This window comes from Eubalaena glacialis, chromosome 18 (genome assembly GCF_028564815.1).
Source record: "Eubalaena glacialis isolate mEubGla1 chromosome 18, mEubGla1.1.hap2.+ XY, whole genome shotgun sequence".
Taxonomy (NCBI): domain Eukaryota; kingdom Metazoa; phylum Chordata; class Mammalia; order Artiodactyla; family Balaenidae; genus Eubalaena; species Eubalaena glacialis.
In genome coordinates this window covers 54,454,973-54,474,490 of record NC_083733.1, presented here as the reverse complement: position 1 = coordinate 54,474,490, position 19,518 = coordinate 54,454,973, and the positions used below count along the sequence as shown (strand labels likewise).

General features: G+C 36.9%; 2 protein-coding genes across 3 annotated transcripts in view; one reads left to right on the top strand and one right to left on the bottom strand.

The window, feature by feature from the left end:
* The window catches only part of LOC133078883 (zinc finger protein 383), a 191,138-nt gene that overhangs the window by 71,788 nt on the left and 99,832 nt on the right, over positions 1-19,518 (bottom strand). Inside the window, exon 6 of the mRNA XM_061174065.1 lies at positions 16,476-16,489. Within this exon, the coding sequence (XP_061030048.1) occupies positions 16,476-16,489 (14 nt within the window). The remainder of the gene's footprint in view (positions 1-16,475; positions 16,490-19,518) is intronic.
* Positions 874-19,043, top strand: LOC133078877 (zinc finger protein 585A-like). 2 transcript variants are annotated; one of them, XM_061174046.1, is made up of 6 exons: positions 874-959; positions 2,469-2,524; positions 3,361-3,558; positions 10,922-11,048; positions 14,826-14,918; positions 16,184-19,043. In XM_061174046.1, exons 3-6 carry the CDS (start codon positions 3,481-3,483, stop codon positions 18,514-18,516), a joined length of 2,631 nt encoding a protein of 876 aa, XP_061030029.1. In that variant the 5' UTR covers positions 874-959; positions 2,469-2,524; positions 3,361-3,480; the 3' UTR covers positions 18,517-19,043. The 2 variants fall into 2 exon arrangements, with proteins under 2 accessions (XP_061030029.1, XP_061030030.1); XM_061174047.1 differs by lacking the exon at positions 14,826-14,918.

The following is a 19,518-nucleotide window of genomic DNA, read 5'->3' as shown; positions in this document are numbered from 1 at the left end:
ACATGTTGACCATCTTAAAGACCGTTATTATTTTTTATTATTGCTGCCTACTATTGTTTTACTTGCAGTAGTTAAGGTGAAGGCTAACGAAGATTAATGGGGATTTATCAAGTCTCCATTTGCCCCACCAGCCCTTCAGAAGGTGACAACTTCCTATGGCTGTATCTCTCTGGAAAGGATAGGACTACTCTGAGTTCTACCCTATTTCCCCCAGTTCTTTCTCGCGTTAAGGGCTGTACCACCTTTCCTGCAGCGGATTGCCCATTCTGACATTTCTCTGTTGCCAAGTGGCTTCGTCCAGGGGCGGACCTCTCTATTCTCCGAAAAGTGGATTGTAGCACCCTGACTTTCCCCCCCTCATCTCCTAGTGGTTTCTCCCAGGATCCAGCCTTGGTACATAAGACGTTTGTCCTTCTCCCTTGGTGACATTTTTCTTTCTGGCCCTCCACTTTCCTGGTGGTTTCTCCAAGCAGGTAATTGCTCTCTGCACGGTGCTGATTCCTGAGGGGCAATTTAGATTTTCTAAACATAACATGGAGCTCGGGACCCCATCTCCAATACCTTCCTCCTCCCGGAAGCCCACCTAGACCAGGGCCACACTCGCACATGCTCTGTGGCAACGCCTGCCTCGCTCTAAAAACCCGCAGGAGGCCTATTCCTTTGCTGTACGGAATGGATACGCTTCCAAGATGGCGGCCCGCACGCAGAAGAACACTGGGTGCAGCCATGTTCTCTGCCCAACAGCGCCTCTCAGGGAAACTGCGCAAGGTCCCTAACAAAGTCTCTTCGTCGTGTTGACTGTTGGCGGAATGCGGCTTCCAGGGTAATTCAGAGCATGCGCAATACCAACGTTCCGTAAGGTGCTAGAGGCCCGACTGGAAGCGGAAGTGGCTCTCGGAGGCGTTTTTGCTGCTTGTGTCAGGAGCATCCTCACACTTTAATTCCGAGAGGTCTCTGAGGTGATTTTGGTTGGTCTTGATTAGGAATTCTGTGGGGTCAGTGATGGAAGGCTTGTCCGTGGAGTTAGTGATGGTGGTTTTGGGATTTAGTGGTGGGGGGTGGGGTCTGTGGCGTCGGTTGTTGGGTGTCAGAGAGAGGTCAGTGATGGGGTCCTGGGCAACGGTGAATATCTTTGAGATGAGTGATTGGGATTTGGGGGCCCAGTGATGGGAGTCTGTGGTCAGTGATAGGGCCTCGGGCCGTCAGCATGGGGAATCTATGGGGTCTGTGATGAGCTTGCTTTTTAAGTACTCACAAGCATTTTCTTTATTGCTCCCATTTCAGTGTTTGGGTTTTTGTTTTTTGAATTTCAGTTTTTTTCTTTGACCCATGAATTATTTAGAAGGGCATTCTCTATTTCAAATAATGCCTCTGGGTGACGCTCGAGTGTAAAAATTGCTTATGGCCCAGTTCAGGGTCAGTTTTCATAAATGTCACATCTATTACGTAAAAACAATTGTGTTCTTTATTCATTGTATTGTATTGTTTCATATAGATTGCATTATACATATTATTTTGTCTGCTTAATTAATTACCGAGAAAGGTAAACTCACACTGGAAAGGTTATTTATCCACTTGCCCTTCCTTCAGCCAGTTTCTGCTTTATATATTTGGAACTATTATTAGGAACAGCTATGTGTATTTTCAATAATAGATATAACTAAATAACTCAAAAGATATTATAGCAATTTAAACACCCACTAGCAATTTATAAAAGAGCTCATTTTCCAAAATGCTTTCCAGCATTTTAAAAAAAGTTTTTACAGTTCTGAGGGAAAATTATGTCTGATTGGTTTAATGCACTTTCCCGTCAGTAATGTTGGCATCTTTTTGGTTAATTGCCATCTAAATTTACTTTTCTGTGAATTTTCATGTCCTTTGTCTTTTTTTTCCCCTGGGCTTTTATTTTTTTTCCATTTGATTGCTAGATTTTTTTTTTTTTAACATTAGGGATAACCTGTCATCACATATTGAAAATTTTTTATGTATATATCTTCATTTTTATTTTTAAGGTGTATTTTAACATATAATTAGGAAATATCTAATCAGAAATATTTGTTTTTTCTTTTATAGTTTCTGGGTTTTCTCTCATGTACAATAAGATCCCTCCGACTCCACCAGAATGTTATACAAACGTATACTCCTAAAATTTATTTTAATATTCTTTGAGATTTTTAAAATACATATACTTAAAATATTTACTCATGTTGGAATTCAGTCTAATGTATAGTGTGCAATGGGGATCTAGTTTGTTTTGTTCCAGGTGGAAGGCCAGTTATGTCAGCACCATTTATGCAATGAATGTCTTGTGTACACTCAATTGAATGTCACTTTTGTCACATACATAAATCAGTATTGTCTGGTCTGTTGTTTTACTTGCTTTGATTATATTGTTTTTTATATTAACTTTTAATATCTAATAGTGCATAGTAATTGCTGATATTTATTGCATGCTTCTTGTATTCCAGGGAGGTGTTGAGTACTTTGTAAGCATCATCTCATTTCATTTTCGTAACTCTATGAGGTAGGCACTTTCATTCTCATTTTTGAAACTAAAGCTAAAAATAACTTATTCATTTTCTCGTAGCCAAAAAGTAGCAGAGCTGCAATTCAAATCTTCAGTAATGTTACTCCATATCTCATGTTTTTTCCCATATTTTACCATGACTAATAACCTGTCACAGGTTTTGTTAAACTTCATGTTCTCCACAGCACTGGTTCTCAAAGTATTGTTCCTGGAACAGTAGCATTAGCATCACCTGGGTACTAGTTAGAAATGCAGATTCTTGGGCCCTGCTATGATCTTAATGTTTGTTCCCCCCAAATTCATATGTTGAAATTCTAACACCCAGAAGTATGGTATTAGAAGATGGGGACTTTGGGGGATGGTTAGGTCATGAAAGTAGAACCCTGATGAATGGGATTAGTGCTCTTATAAAAGATACTCCACAGAGCTTCATAGCCCCTTCCGCCATGGGAAGACACAGCTAGAAGGTGCTGGCTATGAACCAGGAAGAGAGCCTTCATCAAAACGTGATCATGCTGGCACCTTGATCTTGGACTTCCTAGCTTCCAGAACTGTGAGCAATAAATTTCCGTTGTTTATAAGCTACCCAGTCTGTGGTATTTTGTTAGAGCAACCCGAATAGTCTGAGACAGGCCTTACCCTAGACCTACTGAATCACAAACTGTGGGAGTGTGGGGATTTTTAACTATATTTTAACAAACCCTCCAGGTGATTCAAATGCACACTCAATCTTGAGAACCACTGTCCTGTGGTGTCTAGCTCAGGAAACTACACCTTGGAGTTCACTGGAAATGTTTATGTGATGACTGACCATGTGGACATTATCTTTCCAGGGAGCCCCTGGGTCAGATCTTCCTCCAGACTCCACCTCACCTCTCCTTAGCAGCTCTGCTTGAGTTTACAGATGTCCGCCAAACTTTAGGCTCCTGAGAGAATAAAAGTTGAGACCCAGCATGACCATGCCAGCTAATTGGACCTCTCACCAGAAATCCCTGGGCCTGGCTCCAGAGGAACATGGCAGCTCATGTGAGGTGAGGAGGAGGAATTCCAGGGGGTGGGAATTCATTCTGGGAGTAGTTTGATCTTTACAACAAAGTTTTGTGTAAAGATGATATCTAAAATTATTCCCAACGTTGTTTTTGGTGTTTGTTTTATTTTGTTTACCATATTAACCTTGATGTCTAAACCCATCAATGACAGTAAAAGAACTGAAAATTATGAACATAGATTACATAGAATACAAATGTATTAATACATAGATACATAGAAATACATAGAAATACATAGAAATCAAATGTATTAACTACTCACAGCAAAACAATGTTCAAAAATAATCAAGAAAAATAACATCTCAATTTAAAATCTAGATGAAATGGGTGAATTTCTAGGAACATACTAAATTTCCCATCAAATCTTTAATTACCGTTTACCACGTTTTCACTTGTAGGTGTTAAGATTTTTACTTAAAAAATTCTACTTTTAATAAAATTAGGATTGCACCTTTGGAGAGATTTGTTTGCATGGATTTTATTCTGCTTTTGGAATGTTAACTTTGTGTATGTGTGCAAATTTTATGTTTAATATTTCTGAATGTTACAAAGTCACTTGAAAAGAATGTATCCAGATATAGACTTTGTTATCAATAAAATATGTAGTTAGGAGGTTTTTACAATGTAGCTTATTTTTTCCTCTTTATCTCCTGGAGCTGAGAGATATTATTTAAGGTTTCCCACCATGAATATATTTCTATCTGTATTGCCTATAGTTTCTGTTTATAAATTTTGATGCTATGTAATTTGGTACAGTGATAGTAATGATGTCTCAAGTTCATTTTGGATTGTGTCCTTGTCCTGTTTAATATTTTTTCTCTAGAATTCAGCTCTGTCTGTTATTAAGATGGAGGCTTTTATTTCCTTTCTGTTGGCATATCCAAATATGCCTTTTGCTTATCCTTTTACTGTCAGCCTTTGGAGTCCTTGTGCATTTCTCTGTACAGCAGTGGAAAGATGCTTTTTATGTTACACTTCTGATGTGGATGTTTCTTTTATGTATCTTTCACTGTATACTCTGTATTTTTTGCTTTTGTTTCTGAGTCATTCTGGTAATTAGGAGGGTTTAGATTCTTTTTTGTTTGGTTAGTTCTCTTAGTGTCACCTTTATCGCATTAACTTTTTGAACTAAATCTTTTACTCTTTCAGACAATATCTATTAAATTTGTACTGTGAATAATGATAAGAGTTCTATACTACTACTTCAAGGATTCTTTTGTTTGTTGGATATTTTTATTAAACTCTATTTTTTTTTCTATTTTACTTTAAAAGTCCTTATTTCCATTTCATGTTGCTTACTTGTCTTAATCTGCTCTTGCCACTTTTTGTGTTTTCATAGAATGTTTTTATTGCTTTCAGAGAGACCTTCATTTCTGTGCTACTTTTTCTTTCTTTTTTACTTCTTTACTGAGTTCTGCCATTTTTTTTCAAAAATTTAAATAACCATTTTCTTAACCTGTTTTTCCATTATTTCTCCTTTGGACTCTTATATCCCTATTTATTTCATTAAGTAGTTGATTGCTTTAGTGAATTCCTTGAATTCATGGTGAATGTGTTTTCTTTTATTGTGTGGCAATTTATTTCTAGCATGTTCCTTTTAATCTCGCTCTTTTTTTTTTTCATTCTTTTTGCTTATAGTATCTTTGTACATTAGGAGATTTTTATTGTTACCTTTGAGTAAGAAGGTTTTTCCTGGACAGATTGTTTATAAGAACCTCATTTGGTGCGGAGTCAAAGCTACGAATATGACATCTTCTTGATTCCCCATTTAATTATTGATGACATAGGGTTTAGGGGCCAGGGTTTTGGTGTGAGTAGGTTGTGAATATGCAAGTGTATAAAAGAGAAAAATCAGAGCATATGTATTTTTTTCAAGTATATAAGGAACATTTTCAAAGAAATGACAATGTTCTAAGCCCCATAAACAGAATCAACACATCACAAAGAGGCAAACTGTAATCTCTGAACATAGTTAAATGAAGAAATAAAAAAGATTGCTTTCAAGCATCATAATTTTAGACATTAAAAACCACAAGTATCTTTAATACTTATCTTTAATACTTTCTCTATCCTGTCCTTCCTGCGTGCTCATTCCCTACCCTGAATTCAGTGATCTGCTCTTGTATATTCAACTCCTGAATCATCATCTCCATACTAGCTCTCTATCCACCTGCCTAGTGTCCATCCTTGTATATGTCTTATCACTTAAATCTCAGTATGTACAAAATATATTATTTCTTATCTTTTTCCCCCAGCCCCCTCCTCTAGTCCTTAAATTCATCTGTGACCTCAGAATATACAGCAACACAAAACTGATAACTGAGAGTTATCTGAGTCCTTTTATCTCACCTTCACACTCGGTATCACTTTTACCTCCTTAATAATTAGTATCAATCTCTTCTATAGCCTTACTACAGCCTTACTTTAGATAAGTAAGAAATTTGTATTCTCTCACCTGAATTGTGCAGTCGTTCTTGTGACTTATTTTCTGGTCTTGCCCATTTCAAAATGCTCTGTTATGAGAATAAACTTTCTTCAGTATATTTTTTCAACGTTTTATTTATTTTGAAATAATTATAGATTCAAAGGGCATGCAGAATATAGTACAGAGAATTCTCCCATAAGTTCCAATTTATTGTGATGCATGATTCTTTTTATTCATTGCTGAATCCAATTTGGCAGTATTTCATTTAGGATGTTTGCATCTAAGTTCACAAGAGATATTGGTCTGTAGTTTTCTTTTTGGTACTGTCTTTATAGTGTTTTGATATCAGGGTAATAATACTGGCCCCCAAAAATTAGTTGGGAAGTGTTTCCTCTTCTTTTAATTTCTGGATGGGATTGTGTAAAAATGAGACTAACTCTTCTTTAAAAGTTTAGTAGAATTCTCTAGTAAAACTATCTCGGGACTTCCCTGGTGATCCAGTGGTTAAGACTCTGCTTCCGCTGCAAGGGGCACGGGTTCGATCCCTGGTTGGAGAACTAGGATCCTGCATGCTACATGGCGCGGCAAAAAAAAAAAAAAAAAACTATCTGGGCCTGGAGACTTTTTTTTCCAGGAGCTTTTAAATTATTATTTTAATTTAATGGTTTATGGGATTATCAACTTATGTATTTCATAATGTTGAGTTTTGGTAGTTGTGGTTTTTGAGGAATTGGTCCATTTCTTCTAAGTTGCTGACTCTATTAGCATAGAATTTTTGTATTCCCTTATTTTTCTTTTAATGGCTGCCAGATCTGTAACGATATTCATTCCTGACATTGGTGATTTGTATCTTTTTATCTTTGTCAGTCTGGTTGACTACTAGGTCAGTCAGCAAGGTTTATCAATTTTATTGATTTTTTTCAAAATAACTGTGTTGTGTTTTATTGATTTGTCTCTAGTTTTTTTTTTTTTTTAATTTTGTTTTCAATTTCCTTGATACCTGCTTTCTATTATTTTCTTCTTTCTGCTTGCTTTGGGTTTATTTTGCTTTTCTTTTTCTAGTTTCTTGAGGTAGGAATTTAGATTATTGATTTGAGACCTTTCCCCTTTCCTTTTTTAAAAAATTGATGTGTAATTGACGTATAACATATTATTTTCAGGTATGCAACATTATTCAATATTTGTATATATTGTGAAATGATCACTATGATAAATCTAGTTATCATTCATCACTACACATAGTTACAAATATTTTTTCTTGTGTTGAGAACCTTCAAGATCTCTCTTAGCAACTTTCAAATATATAATCCAGTATTAACTATAGTTATAGTTACCATGCTGTGCATTACGTCCCCATGACTTATTTTATACCTGGAAGTTTATACTTTTGACCACCTTCACCCATTTTACCCACCACCCACCCCCTGCCTCTGGTAATCACCAGTCTATTCTCTGTATCTATGATTTCAGTTGCTGGTTTTTTTACATTCCACATAAAGTGAGATCATACGGTATTTGTCCTTCTTTGTCTGACTTATTTCACTTAGCATAATGCCCTCAAGGTCCATCCATGCTGTTGAGAATGGCAAGATTTCCGTCTTTTTTATGGCTGAATAATGTTCCAATGCATATATAAATACCACATTTTCTTTATCCATTCACCCATCATTGGACACTTAGGTCGCTTTCATGTCTTGGCCATTGTGGATAATGCTGCAGTGAAAGTGGGGGTGTGTATATCTATTCAAGTTAACGTTTTCGTTTCCTTTGGATAAATACTTAGAAATGGAATTGCTGGATCATATGGCAGTTCTATTTTTAATTTTTTGAAGAGCTTCCATAGTATTTTCCATAGTGGTTGCACCAATTTACATTCTTCCAATAGTGCACAAGGATTCCCTTTTCTCCACATCTTTGCCAGCACTTGTTATTTCTTGGGTTTGTGTGTGTGTGTGTGTTTTTTTGTTACATTCTGACAGGTGTAAGGTGATATCTCATTGTGAATTTGACTTGTATTACCCTGATCATTAGTGATGTTGAGCACGTTTTCATGTATCTGTTGGCAATCTGTATATTTTCTTTGGAAAAATGTCTTATTCAGATTCTCTGCCCATTTTTTACTTGGATCGTTTGTTTCCCCTTTTTTATAAATTTCCCTTTCAGCATCCCACAGATTTTGATACATTGTATTTTCACTGTCTTTCAGTTCTTTGTGTTTTCTAGATTTCTTTTGAGGATTCCTCTTTGACTTATAGGTTATTTAGAAGTGTGTTGATTAATTTCCGGATATTTCCAGACTTTCCAGATAGCTTTTGTTACTGTTTTCTAATATAATTCCTTTGGAGATTTTTCTGTTGTCTTTCTGTTATTGAGTTTTAGTTTGATTCCATTATTTTCAGAGAACATACTTCATATTATTTCATTTCTTTCCAGTTGAGATTTATTTCACAGCCTAGGGTATGGTCTGTCTTGGTCATTGTTCTATGGATGCTTGAAAAGAATGTGTATTCTGCTGTTGTTGGTTGGAGTAGTCTATAAATATTGATTAGATCCTGTTGTTTGTTTTTCTATATCAATGATAATACCCTGTCTATTATTTCTATAATTTGCTGAATGTGGGCTGTTCAGGTCCCTATAAATCCCTTTTTTAAGTGTTTGACTCCAGGTGGAAATAGCCATTCCTTCAATTATGCATTCCCAGATTAGATTTTTTTAATATGGAAGATCATATTTTTTAAAAAACATTTTACTATGAAAAAAATGTAAATGTGTTCAAGAGTAAAGAGAATAGTATAAGGGGCCCTTGTATCTATTGTACTTATCACTCAGCTTTATTAGTGATCAACATTCTGTGATTCTTATATTATCTAAAACTACCCTCCTCCCCAGCTGCTGGATTTTTTAAAAGTAAATCCCCAAAACCATTTTATCTGTGACTACTATGATGTATATCTCTAAGAGATGAGAATTCTTTTTTTCTTCCTTTTTGTTTGACATAACCATTAAGCCATTATCACACCTAAAACATAATATCAATAATTCCTAGGTATCATCTGATACCCAGTTATTATTTGAATTTGAAACATGCCATAAATATCTTTTTAATGTTGGTTTGCTTTAATTAAGAGCCAGACACGGTCCACAAGTTGCATTTGGTTAGTATGACTCTGAAGTCTCTTTTAATAAAGAAAAGATTCTCCTCCAAATTTTTTCTGTTGTAATTTATTTTTTGAAGAAACAGGTCATTTGCTGTCTTCTGGATTGAGCTCATGTTTTGGTCTTGATATTGTTCAACATATTCCTCTATACTTCATATTACCTATGAATGATTTGTTGGATCTGGAGGCTTAATGAGATTCAGGTTGTATTTTTCTTTATATTTGGTAAAAGTACTTAATGGGTGGTATGAAATTAATTACTATATCATGTCAGGAGGCACATAATACATGGTTATCTCTCTTTTTGTGATGTTAAAATTGATGAGTGGATGCCAGTGTTACTAGCTGACTCATCCATTTTGAACTTCTCTTCAGCCTTTCACCTGAAACAGTTGAGCAACCCTTAATGATTATTGTCTAAACCCATTATTTCATTAGGAGTTATGAGATGATGCTATTCTAATTCTACCCTAACTTCTTCATTTATTAGCCAGAAATCATTTTGTAAGGAACTGTTTCTTATCATTTATTTGGTTATTCTGCAATACAGATCTTATACAAAAAAATGTTTAATATAAATCTGACTACCTTAATTACCTTTACTTAAAGTGGAAAATTCATACTTGTTCTATGAGCAAACTGTTTTTCCCATAACCACCTTCCTGGCTTGTCATGCAGACTTTTCTTCATTTACATAGAGCTATTTGCTATTCTCCAAACTCATCATGTATTTTCCTATATCCACACCTTTGCTTGTCTTTTCTGGGAAACGACCTTCCTCACCACCCCCCCCCCCCATTCTGTGTTATACTTCTCATCTTCCAACTTAAATTCCTCAATTAATAATAAACTTACACCCCCATGTAGAATGTATTTTTCCTTTTTGGGGACCTCAGTGTGTTCCACATATTTACTTTTTGACACTTCAGTGAACTTGTGTCTTCTTTTTCTTTTCTTTTAAAACATAGGTCTTGTTTATTTTCCAAGTCTTTTAAGTTGCTGGAAGATTAGAAACATAAATAATTCATATTTGTGTTCCCAGGGCTAGCATAATGGCTGGTCCTAAATTGCTCAGAAATTGTATCACAGGTCATTCATCCAGTTGCTAGAAGACTACAAGAGAGCCTATTTCAATCTTCAGTTTTGAAAAATGAGTAATTGACCATAGTATAGAACAATAGCAGAAATTCTTTACTGGATTTCTTTCTTCCATAAAATATTATGTAAAACTAGACATTTAATATACACCCTATATGCAATACCATTTTTTAAAAGTTCCTGGATTACACAGGTGTATGCACTTGTCAAAACTTCAAATAGTACTCTGAGGATTTGTGCATTTCATTGTATGTAAAGCTTGCCTAAAAAAGGTAAAAAAATGTTATACTCTACTTAATGATTTGCATTCTGAAGTATTTAGGAGGAAGTGTACTGGCATCTATAGTTTACTTTGAAATGCACAAAAAAGTAAGATGCATTCATGAATGGGTAAAAGGATGGGTAAATGTGTGGTAAAACAAGTAGAGTAAATTGTTAGGGATAGATTCTAAGTGGTGGTTATATAGGTTTTCACTATACAATTATTTAAAATTTTCTGTATGTTTGTAAAATTTCATAATAGAATGTTAGGGAAATGGGGGGTGAGTTTTTAAAAAGAGGAGGTAAATTAATAACAACAAAACCTAAGTTCCATATTCCTAAATATAGTCCCTCCATCCCCCAAAACTAACTATTCATACTGAACAGGAATGTGCCCTTACAGGGATCAGTGTCCTTCAGGGATGTGGCTGTAGATTTCAGCAGAGAGGAGTGGCAGCAGCTAGACCTTGATCAGAAAAACCTGTACCGGGATGTGATGCTGGAGACCTATAGCCACCTGCTCTCAGTAGGTAAGCACAGTTACCTGAGTGTCTGAAAGAAGGGCCCCACTGAGAGTGTTTTTATTCTCAGTTGCTGAATGCTGTGAGACACGTGACCTATATGATGGTTTTGTCCTTGATTTGTCCAGGCTTCTTTATCCCTTTTGGGCACTCTGAATTTTACAGTTGACCCTTGAACAACACAAGGGTTAGGGGTGCAGACCCGGCACAGTTGAAAATTCACATACAACTTTTGACTTGCCAAACGCTTAACTCCTAATAGTCTAGTGTTGACTGAAAGGCTTACCAATAACATAAATAGTCAATTAACGTATATTTTGTGTGTTATATGTATTATATACTGTATTCTTACAATAAAGTAAGCTAGAGAAAAGAAAATGTTATTAAGAAAATCATAAGGAAGAGAAAATACATTTACTGTACTGTATTTATCAATACTGTAAGTTTATGTCATCTATTTATAAGGTGAATCGTCTGTCAATGCCTACATCAATATTGTCTTAAATGATACAAAACACTGTAGATGTTATATATATTACAACACTACACATCAAAAATGAAAAGGTAATGTGAAAAAGAAATTCGTATTTATTTATAGGTGTAATGAATGATTCATGTATTGATAATGAAGAAGTAGCAATATGATTGCTTTATGGTAGCCTAGTGTAATTGATATGATGGTTTCATGGTAGCCTAGCCTATACACTAATGAATAAAGTGTTATAAAATTTTTATGGCATACAGTATTATAGTCAGATTCATAATGCAGTATTGGAAACATTGTTAAATTAAGAAAAAACCACTTAACTGTGCTGATAGGCTGATACCCAGTTTCTCCAATTACAGGGAGGCATACTGTACAATAATGCAGTTCTTGGAAAACAAAGTTATAAAACAGTAAGAAAACTAACACATTATTAATTTTATATTAAATGTCACTCACCTTATGCCTATGTAAGGATAGGCTGTCCACCTCAATACAAGTCTTGTACATGATGTTCTAAGTGATGAATACTTAGTCAATGATGATGACGATGACACACAAACTCCTCATACAGTTCTTGCCATACAGTTATTAGATTTTCACAGGAAGACACATGTATACACAACAGATAAGTTTATTAACTGTACAGCATGATGATACTTTACTGCTTTTTAAGTGGAAGTGGATCATCATGAAGGTCTTCATCCTTGTTGTCTTCATATTGAATGGGCTGAGGAGGAGAAGGAAGAGGAGGAGTTGGTTTTGCTGTCTCGGGGATGGCAGAGGTGGAAGAAGTGGGGGAGGTGGAAGAGGGGAGGCAGGAGATACAGGCACACTCGGTGTAACGTTACGGAAACACATCATAATTTCTAACTTTTTTGCTTTTTCATTTCTCTAAAAATATTTCTATATCATACCAATTCTTCTTCCGCCATTTGCTTTAATTTCAGTGCCCATATCATAGAAAGGTCCATGTGGTAAAAGAAGTCAAAAGCAGTCTTAAGTAACTCTGAACCCTTCTGCCAGACTGTCTAATGTCAATTTTGTTTTCTGGCACTGCTTCTATGTTTTCTTTCTAATCATCTGGCATTGGTTCGAAAGCCCTCAAATTCATCAAGCCTCTGCTGTGATGTCTATTAGCTCTTGAATTTCTCCAAGATAATCCTCCACACGCTCACCCCCACCTTTTTTGCCTTATTCACAATGTCTTTCTTGATTTCCCTTATTTGCTCTGTTGTAAATCCTATGCAGTCATGCACAACATCTGGACACAGTTTTTCTGGCAGGAATTTATTGTTTCAGGCTTGATGGCTTTCATGGCTTTTTCTATAACAACGGTGGCATCGTCAGTGGTGTAATCCTTCCAGCCTTTTATGATGGTCTCTCTATCAAGTTTCTCTTCCACAGTGTTGACAATCCTTTCCATAGACTACCATGTGTAATAAGCCTTAATGGTCCTTGTGACCCCCTGATCTAGGGGCTGAATTAGAGATGTTGTGTTTGGGGGCAGGTAGACCATTTCGATGCCTTTGGTGTTGAACTCATGGGGTTCTGGGTGACCAGCGACATTGTCCAATATCAAAAGACAGTCCCTTACTGGCTGGGTACTTACTGACTCCAGGGACAAAGCATCAATGGAACCAATTCAGAAAGAAAGTTCTTGTTGTTCAGGCCTTCTTGTTTTAAAACCAAAAGACTGGCAGCTGGTGTTTATCTTTTCCTTTCAAGGCTTAGGGGTTAGCAGCTTTATAGATAAGGGTTGTCCTAATCATAAACTTGACTGCACTTGCACAAAACAGGGGAGTTAGTTAGGATTTAGGTTCCTGTCCTGGTGCTCACTTCTCTTCCTTAGTCCTTTGTGGCATTTTTCCCAGAATATGGCACTTTCATCTGCATTAAAAACCAGTTCAGGCAGATATCTTTTTTCTCCTGAATGATTTTCTTAATGGCATCTAGGAACTTATCTGCTGCCTTTTGGTCATCAGAAACTGCTTCTCCTGTTACCTCTTTTTAAAGTCAAACCTCTTTCTAAAATTATCAAACCATCCTTTACTGGCATTAAATCCTCTAGCTTTAAGCCCTTCACCTTCCTTTTGCTTTAAGTTACCATATAATGACTTTGCTTTTTCTCAAATCATATTAGAATCTATAGGTATGCTTTTTTTTTTAATATTTATTTATTTATTTGGCTGTGCCAGGTCTTAGTTGCGGCATGCAGGATCTTCGTTGTGGCATGCGGGATCTTTAGTTGCACATGAACTCTTAGTTGCGGCATGTGGGATCTAGTTCCCTGACCAGGGATCGAACCCAGGCCCCCTGCATTAGGAGCGTGGAATCTTAGCCACTGGATCACCAGCAAAGTCCTGGTATGCTTTTCTTATAACAATCCTGTACCCACATAAAAACTACATTTTTAATACAAGATAAAAAAAAATGTTTCTCAGAAAGTGCATGGTGGGAATTCCCTGGCAGTGCAGTGGTTAGGACTCCATTCTCTCACTGCTGAGGGCCCGGATTCAGTCCTCCCTAGTTGGGGAACTAGGATCCCACAAGCCATGCGGTGCGGCCAAAAAAAAAAAAAAAAAGATACAGGGTTTTTGTGTCTGCTGGTATATGCTTCATGAATTTCTTTTTTTTTTTTTTTTTTTTACAGTGGTTTTTACACTGAATTCATTTATCTTGAAACGGCTGGCAACAACAGCTGCAGACCTCAATCAAGCAATTCAGCTTTTTCTTGTAATGTCATGACTTTTCTCTGTTCTTGGGAATATTTCCAGCATCGCTAGTGGCACTTAGTATGTTAGTATGGGTCCCATGATGTTATTCAAGGTTTATAGTACTGCAAGGAACATGAAAAATATGTGAGAACCCAGAGAGATTACTTTTTACTGCTATACACAATTTACTGGAGAGAGGGACTGCTCATGAGGCAATGATTAGGACATTTTAAGTGGATATTTACAGCACTTGAGCTCACTGCAATAGCAATAGGAGGTGGCTACAAAATTCATGACATACCTAACTTTTTAAAAACATTTTTTGATATTTCTAGGTTATGAAGTTTGTCTGAGTTTTTTCAAATTGTCACAGATCTCCAAAAGATTTTCCAATATTTTCAGTAAAATCCATTTATAAGTTGTACCCATGGTTCAAAGCCCTGTTGTTCAAGGGTTAACTGTACTCTGTTCTCAGAGATACACTGTTACTTTCCTGTAGAACAAAGCCTCATTGAACAAGACTATTGATTGGGCTCTGTAACACAATTAGCTGGACCCAGACCTTTTATCATTTCTCATGAACAGGGCATCAAGTTCCTGAAACAGAGGTTTTCATGTTGGAGCAAGGAAAGGAGCCATGGGCATTGCAGGCTGAGAGCCCACATCAGAGCTGTCCAGGTGAGTGAGTGTGACCCAGACTGATGGGAGACAGGGAAGTAAATCTCAGCCATCTTGAGAAAGACTGGCATCTTTGAAATGCTATTAAGATGACTCTTCTGGAAGGTTCTGATTTTTTTGTGTTATTTGAGGACCCTTGATATCGGCCTCTCAAATAACTAAATGCCTTCTATAAAAATGCCTTTGTCGTTTCTGTCTTCTTCCTTGGCTTTTTGGCGTCTGGATCACATGCCAATCTGCCTCAATAAATATTTTCTTTTTTTCTTGGTTATGCTCCTTTTCTCTAACATTCTTTTTTCTTTCTGCCTTCCGCATTGTCCGAGATTCATTCTTTATGTATTCAGCTATTAATGGATTTGCTTTCTTTAAAAGTTACTATATGTAACACACTCCCACTCCTGCTAGTCCTCTTTCATTTCTTTCTTTCTCATTGTGAGATGCTGTGGAACTTTATCTCCAATCATGAGCTCTTCCTTTTTTCTCCATAGTCACTGACTTAAGATTTCTCACTTTCCCATTTCCCATGTCTTTCATCCAACTGATGACTTAGGGGTCACTGTTGCTTAACCTTTAGGAGTACCTTTCTGACTTCCTTCCAAGGTTTCTTGAGACTTCACACTGACTGGGGGCTCTCTGCCTGGTTGGCTGACTTTTGAAATTGCTTTATTTCTGTACTTCACATGATGAGGTTTGAGTTTAATCATGTCTTCATTCAGGACACACTATCATCATCAGTATGGGTAAGGATTCTCTATTATTTTATTTTTTCGATTTATTCATTATTCCTTCTTTTCCCCATACTCATCTCATTTCCCATCATAGGCAATTGTTTTATATGATAGAAACATATTTTTAAGTTCATATTTAAAGTGACTTGGGGTATGTATTATTAGTTTATATAAATATTATTGTGCTATATATCTTGTTCTTTGCCTTTTTTCACTTCCTGGCACAGTGCATTGAGTTCATAAAGTTTATTTTCTAAATAAACTGAATTGTATCCCAGAATGTTTCCTATCACCACTATCACCAAGTCTTCTCAGCCAGTGATTCACCCTCACCCTTTTCACTGTGTTCAACCTGGATGAACCATATGACCCTCTACTTTTGCCTCTGCTAGCTGCTCTTTGAGCTAAAATCATCTCATTCTCCTTTGAGAAGGAGAGTTTGGGTTTCAAACCTCACAGAGAATTTCTGAAAAACTTCTTTCTACGTTGAGAGGAAAGGTGATGCTACAAGTGACGTTTTATTGTATTTTATTCTAGAAGAATTGTGGCAGATTGATGACCAGATAGAGAGCTATCAACAAAGAGAAAACAAATCTTTAAGAGAGGTTGCTTTCATCAAGAAAATATTGACTATAAAGAGGGATTATGAATATAAGGACAGAAAAATAATTCATGTGAGCCAAAACATTCCTTCCCCAGAGAGACCTCATCAATGTGACTTATATGGAAGTGCTTTAAGCCATAATTTAGATTTACACGGTCATAATAGAAACAGTGGATCAAAGAACATTAATAAGATTACTGAATATGGTAAAATTTCTTCCTGTACTAAACATGAGTGTACTCCAACAGGAGAGAAATTATGGGACCATAATCAATGTGGAAAAATCCTCAGCTTTAAACAAGTACCCTGTCAACATCAGAAAAGTCATACTGGGGCAAAATCTTATAAATGTGCTGAATTTGGAAATATCTTCACCCAGAAGTCACAACTCAAGGTACATCTGAAAGTGCATACAGGAGAAAAACTGTATGTATGTATTGACTGTGGGAAGGCTTTTGTACAGAAGCCAGAATTCATTACACATCAGAGGACTCATACTAGAGAGAAGCCCTATAAGTGCAGTGAATGTGGGAAAGCCTTTTTCCAAGTATCTTCTCTTTTCAGGCATCAGAGAATTCATACTGGAGAAAAACTCTATGAATGCAGTGAATGTGGGAAAGGCTTCTCTTATAACTCAGATCTTAGTATACATCAGAAAATTCATACTGGAGAGAGACACCATGAGTGCAGTGATTGTGGCAAAGCATTCACGCAGAAGTCCACACTCAAGATGCATCAGAAAATTCATACAGGCGAGAGATCCTATATATGTATTGAATGTGGACAGGCCTTCATCCAGAAGACACACTTGATTGCACACCGAAGAATTCATACTGGAGAAAAACCATATGAATGCAGTAACTGTGGGAAGTCCTTCATTTCTAAGTCACAACTGCAGGTACATCAACGAACTCACACAAGAATGAAACCATCTATATGCAACGAATATGGGAAGGTTTTCAACAGTAGGTCCAACCTCAATACACATAAGAAAGTACAAACGAGAGAGAAATCTTCCATATGTACTGAGTGTGGTAAGGCCTTTACGTACAGGTCAGAGTTGATTATACATCAGAGAATTCACACTGGAGAGAAACCTTATGAATGCAGTGATTGTGGAAAAGCCTTCACTCAGAAGTCAGCACTCACAGTGCATCAGAGAATTCATACAGGAGAAAAATCATATATATGCATGAAATGTGGGCTAGCCTTCATCCAGAAGGCACACTTGATTGCCCATCAAATAATTCATACAGGAGAGAAACCTTATAAATGTGGTCATTGTGGGAAATCCTTTACTTCCAAGTCACAACTCCATGTGCATAAACGAATTCACACAGGAGAGAAACCCTATATGTGCACTAAATGTGGGAAGGCATTTACCAACAGGTCAAATCTCATTACCCATCAGAAAACTCATACGGGAGAGAAATCCTATATATGTCCTAAATGTGGCAAGGCCTTCACACAAAGGTCAGACTTGATTACACATCAGAGAATTCATACTGGGGAGAAACCTTATGAATGCAGTACCTGTGGAAAAGCCTTCACCCAGAAGTCACACCTCAATATACATCAGAAAATTCACACTGGAGAGAGACAGTATGAATGCCATGAATGTGGGAAAGCCTTCAACCAGAAATCAATACTCATTGTGCATCAGAAAATTCATACAGGAGAGAAACCCTATGTGTGCACTGAGTGTGGAAGAGCCTTCATCCGGAAGTCAAACTTTATTACTCATCAGAGAATTCATACTGGGGAGAAACCTTATGAATGCAATGATTGTGGGAAATCCTTCACCTCCAAATCTCAGCTCCTGGTGCATCAACCAATTCACACAGGAGAAAAACCATATGTGTGTGCTGTATGTGGGAAAGCCTTTAGTGGCAGGTCAAATCTCAGTAAACATCAGAAAACTCATACTGGAGAAAAGCCCTACATCTGTTCTGAATGTGGGAAGACCTTCAGACAAAAGTCAGAACTGATTATACATCATAGGATTCATACCGGAGAGAAACCTTATGAATGCAGTGACTGTGGTAAATCGTTCACTAAGAAATCACAGCTCCAAGTGCATCAACGAATTCACACAGGAGAGAAGCCTTATGTGTGTGCTGAGTGTGGGAAGGCCTTCACTGACAGATCAAATCTGAACAAACACCAGACAACGCACACTGGAGACAAACCCTATAAGTGTGTAGTCTGTGGGAAAGGCTTCGTTCAGAAATCAGTTCTCAGCGTGCATCAGAGTATTCACACTTGAGAGAAACATTCTGAGAAAACCTCAGTGAGATCAGATTTTATTTTACATTATGGAATTCGTGCAACAGAAAAATATGCATATTATCGTAACTAGAAATGCTCCATCAGAATGTCACACATTAGTATACAGAAGAGGACCTCTGAAAGGACCCTGAATGGGAGGACCCCCTCCCATATTGTCACCAGCCTCAGTAAACCTTGGGACATTCATACTGAGAAGGAACTTTGTCAATTCGGTACATTAGAAGAAGCCTTCTCATGAAAACTGTAACGGAACACTGTTACCAGATTCTGCACTGGAAACATTATGTGAAGTCATGTTAATGATAATCCTGTTTACCGTGGAATAGGTAACATGCCAACAAGTTGAATGGTAGAACAGCATAATATACACGATAACGATAAACCCTAAGTTCTGTGAGATGTTTGTTGCAGAACACATTGCCTAACAGAATTTTGTGTCATTCTTCTGTTGAATCAAGCATGGTCTGCGTATCTAATCCCCCATTGCATATTTTTATCAAGAAAGGGATGCCACAATAAAAAAATTATGTATACAGATATAAACCTCAGAGTGTATGTTGACTCCCCCATTATCCTCTAGCACCATGAATGGTAACCCCCCCTTATTAGCCACCAGTAGAGTGTTTTCAACTTTCATACAGCACATTGTCTTCTGACCCCTAAATTGCATTATGACTGCCTATTCGTGCTACCATTATCTCCCAGACTTACCCTTAATTAGCCCCCAGTATAGTGTACTGTGAGCTCCCATTACCTTCAGGAAAGCTTCTGAAGTAAGAATGTTCAGGCACCTCAGTCAACTCTTCACCTCAGTCTCCCTTTTGTTTTTATAGTTTTATAGTGCTTCCAGCTCATTTGCCTTCCTTAATGACTTGACCTTTATAATGACAATAATGAATCAATAACTCATTAAAACAAACCCCAACATACCTTCACTGTGTTCTCTCTACCCATCTTCATTCCATGCACTCCTCAAGGA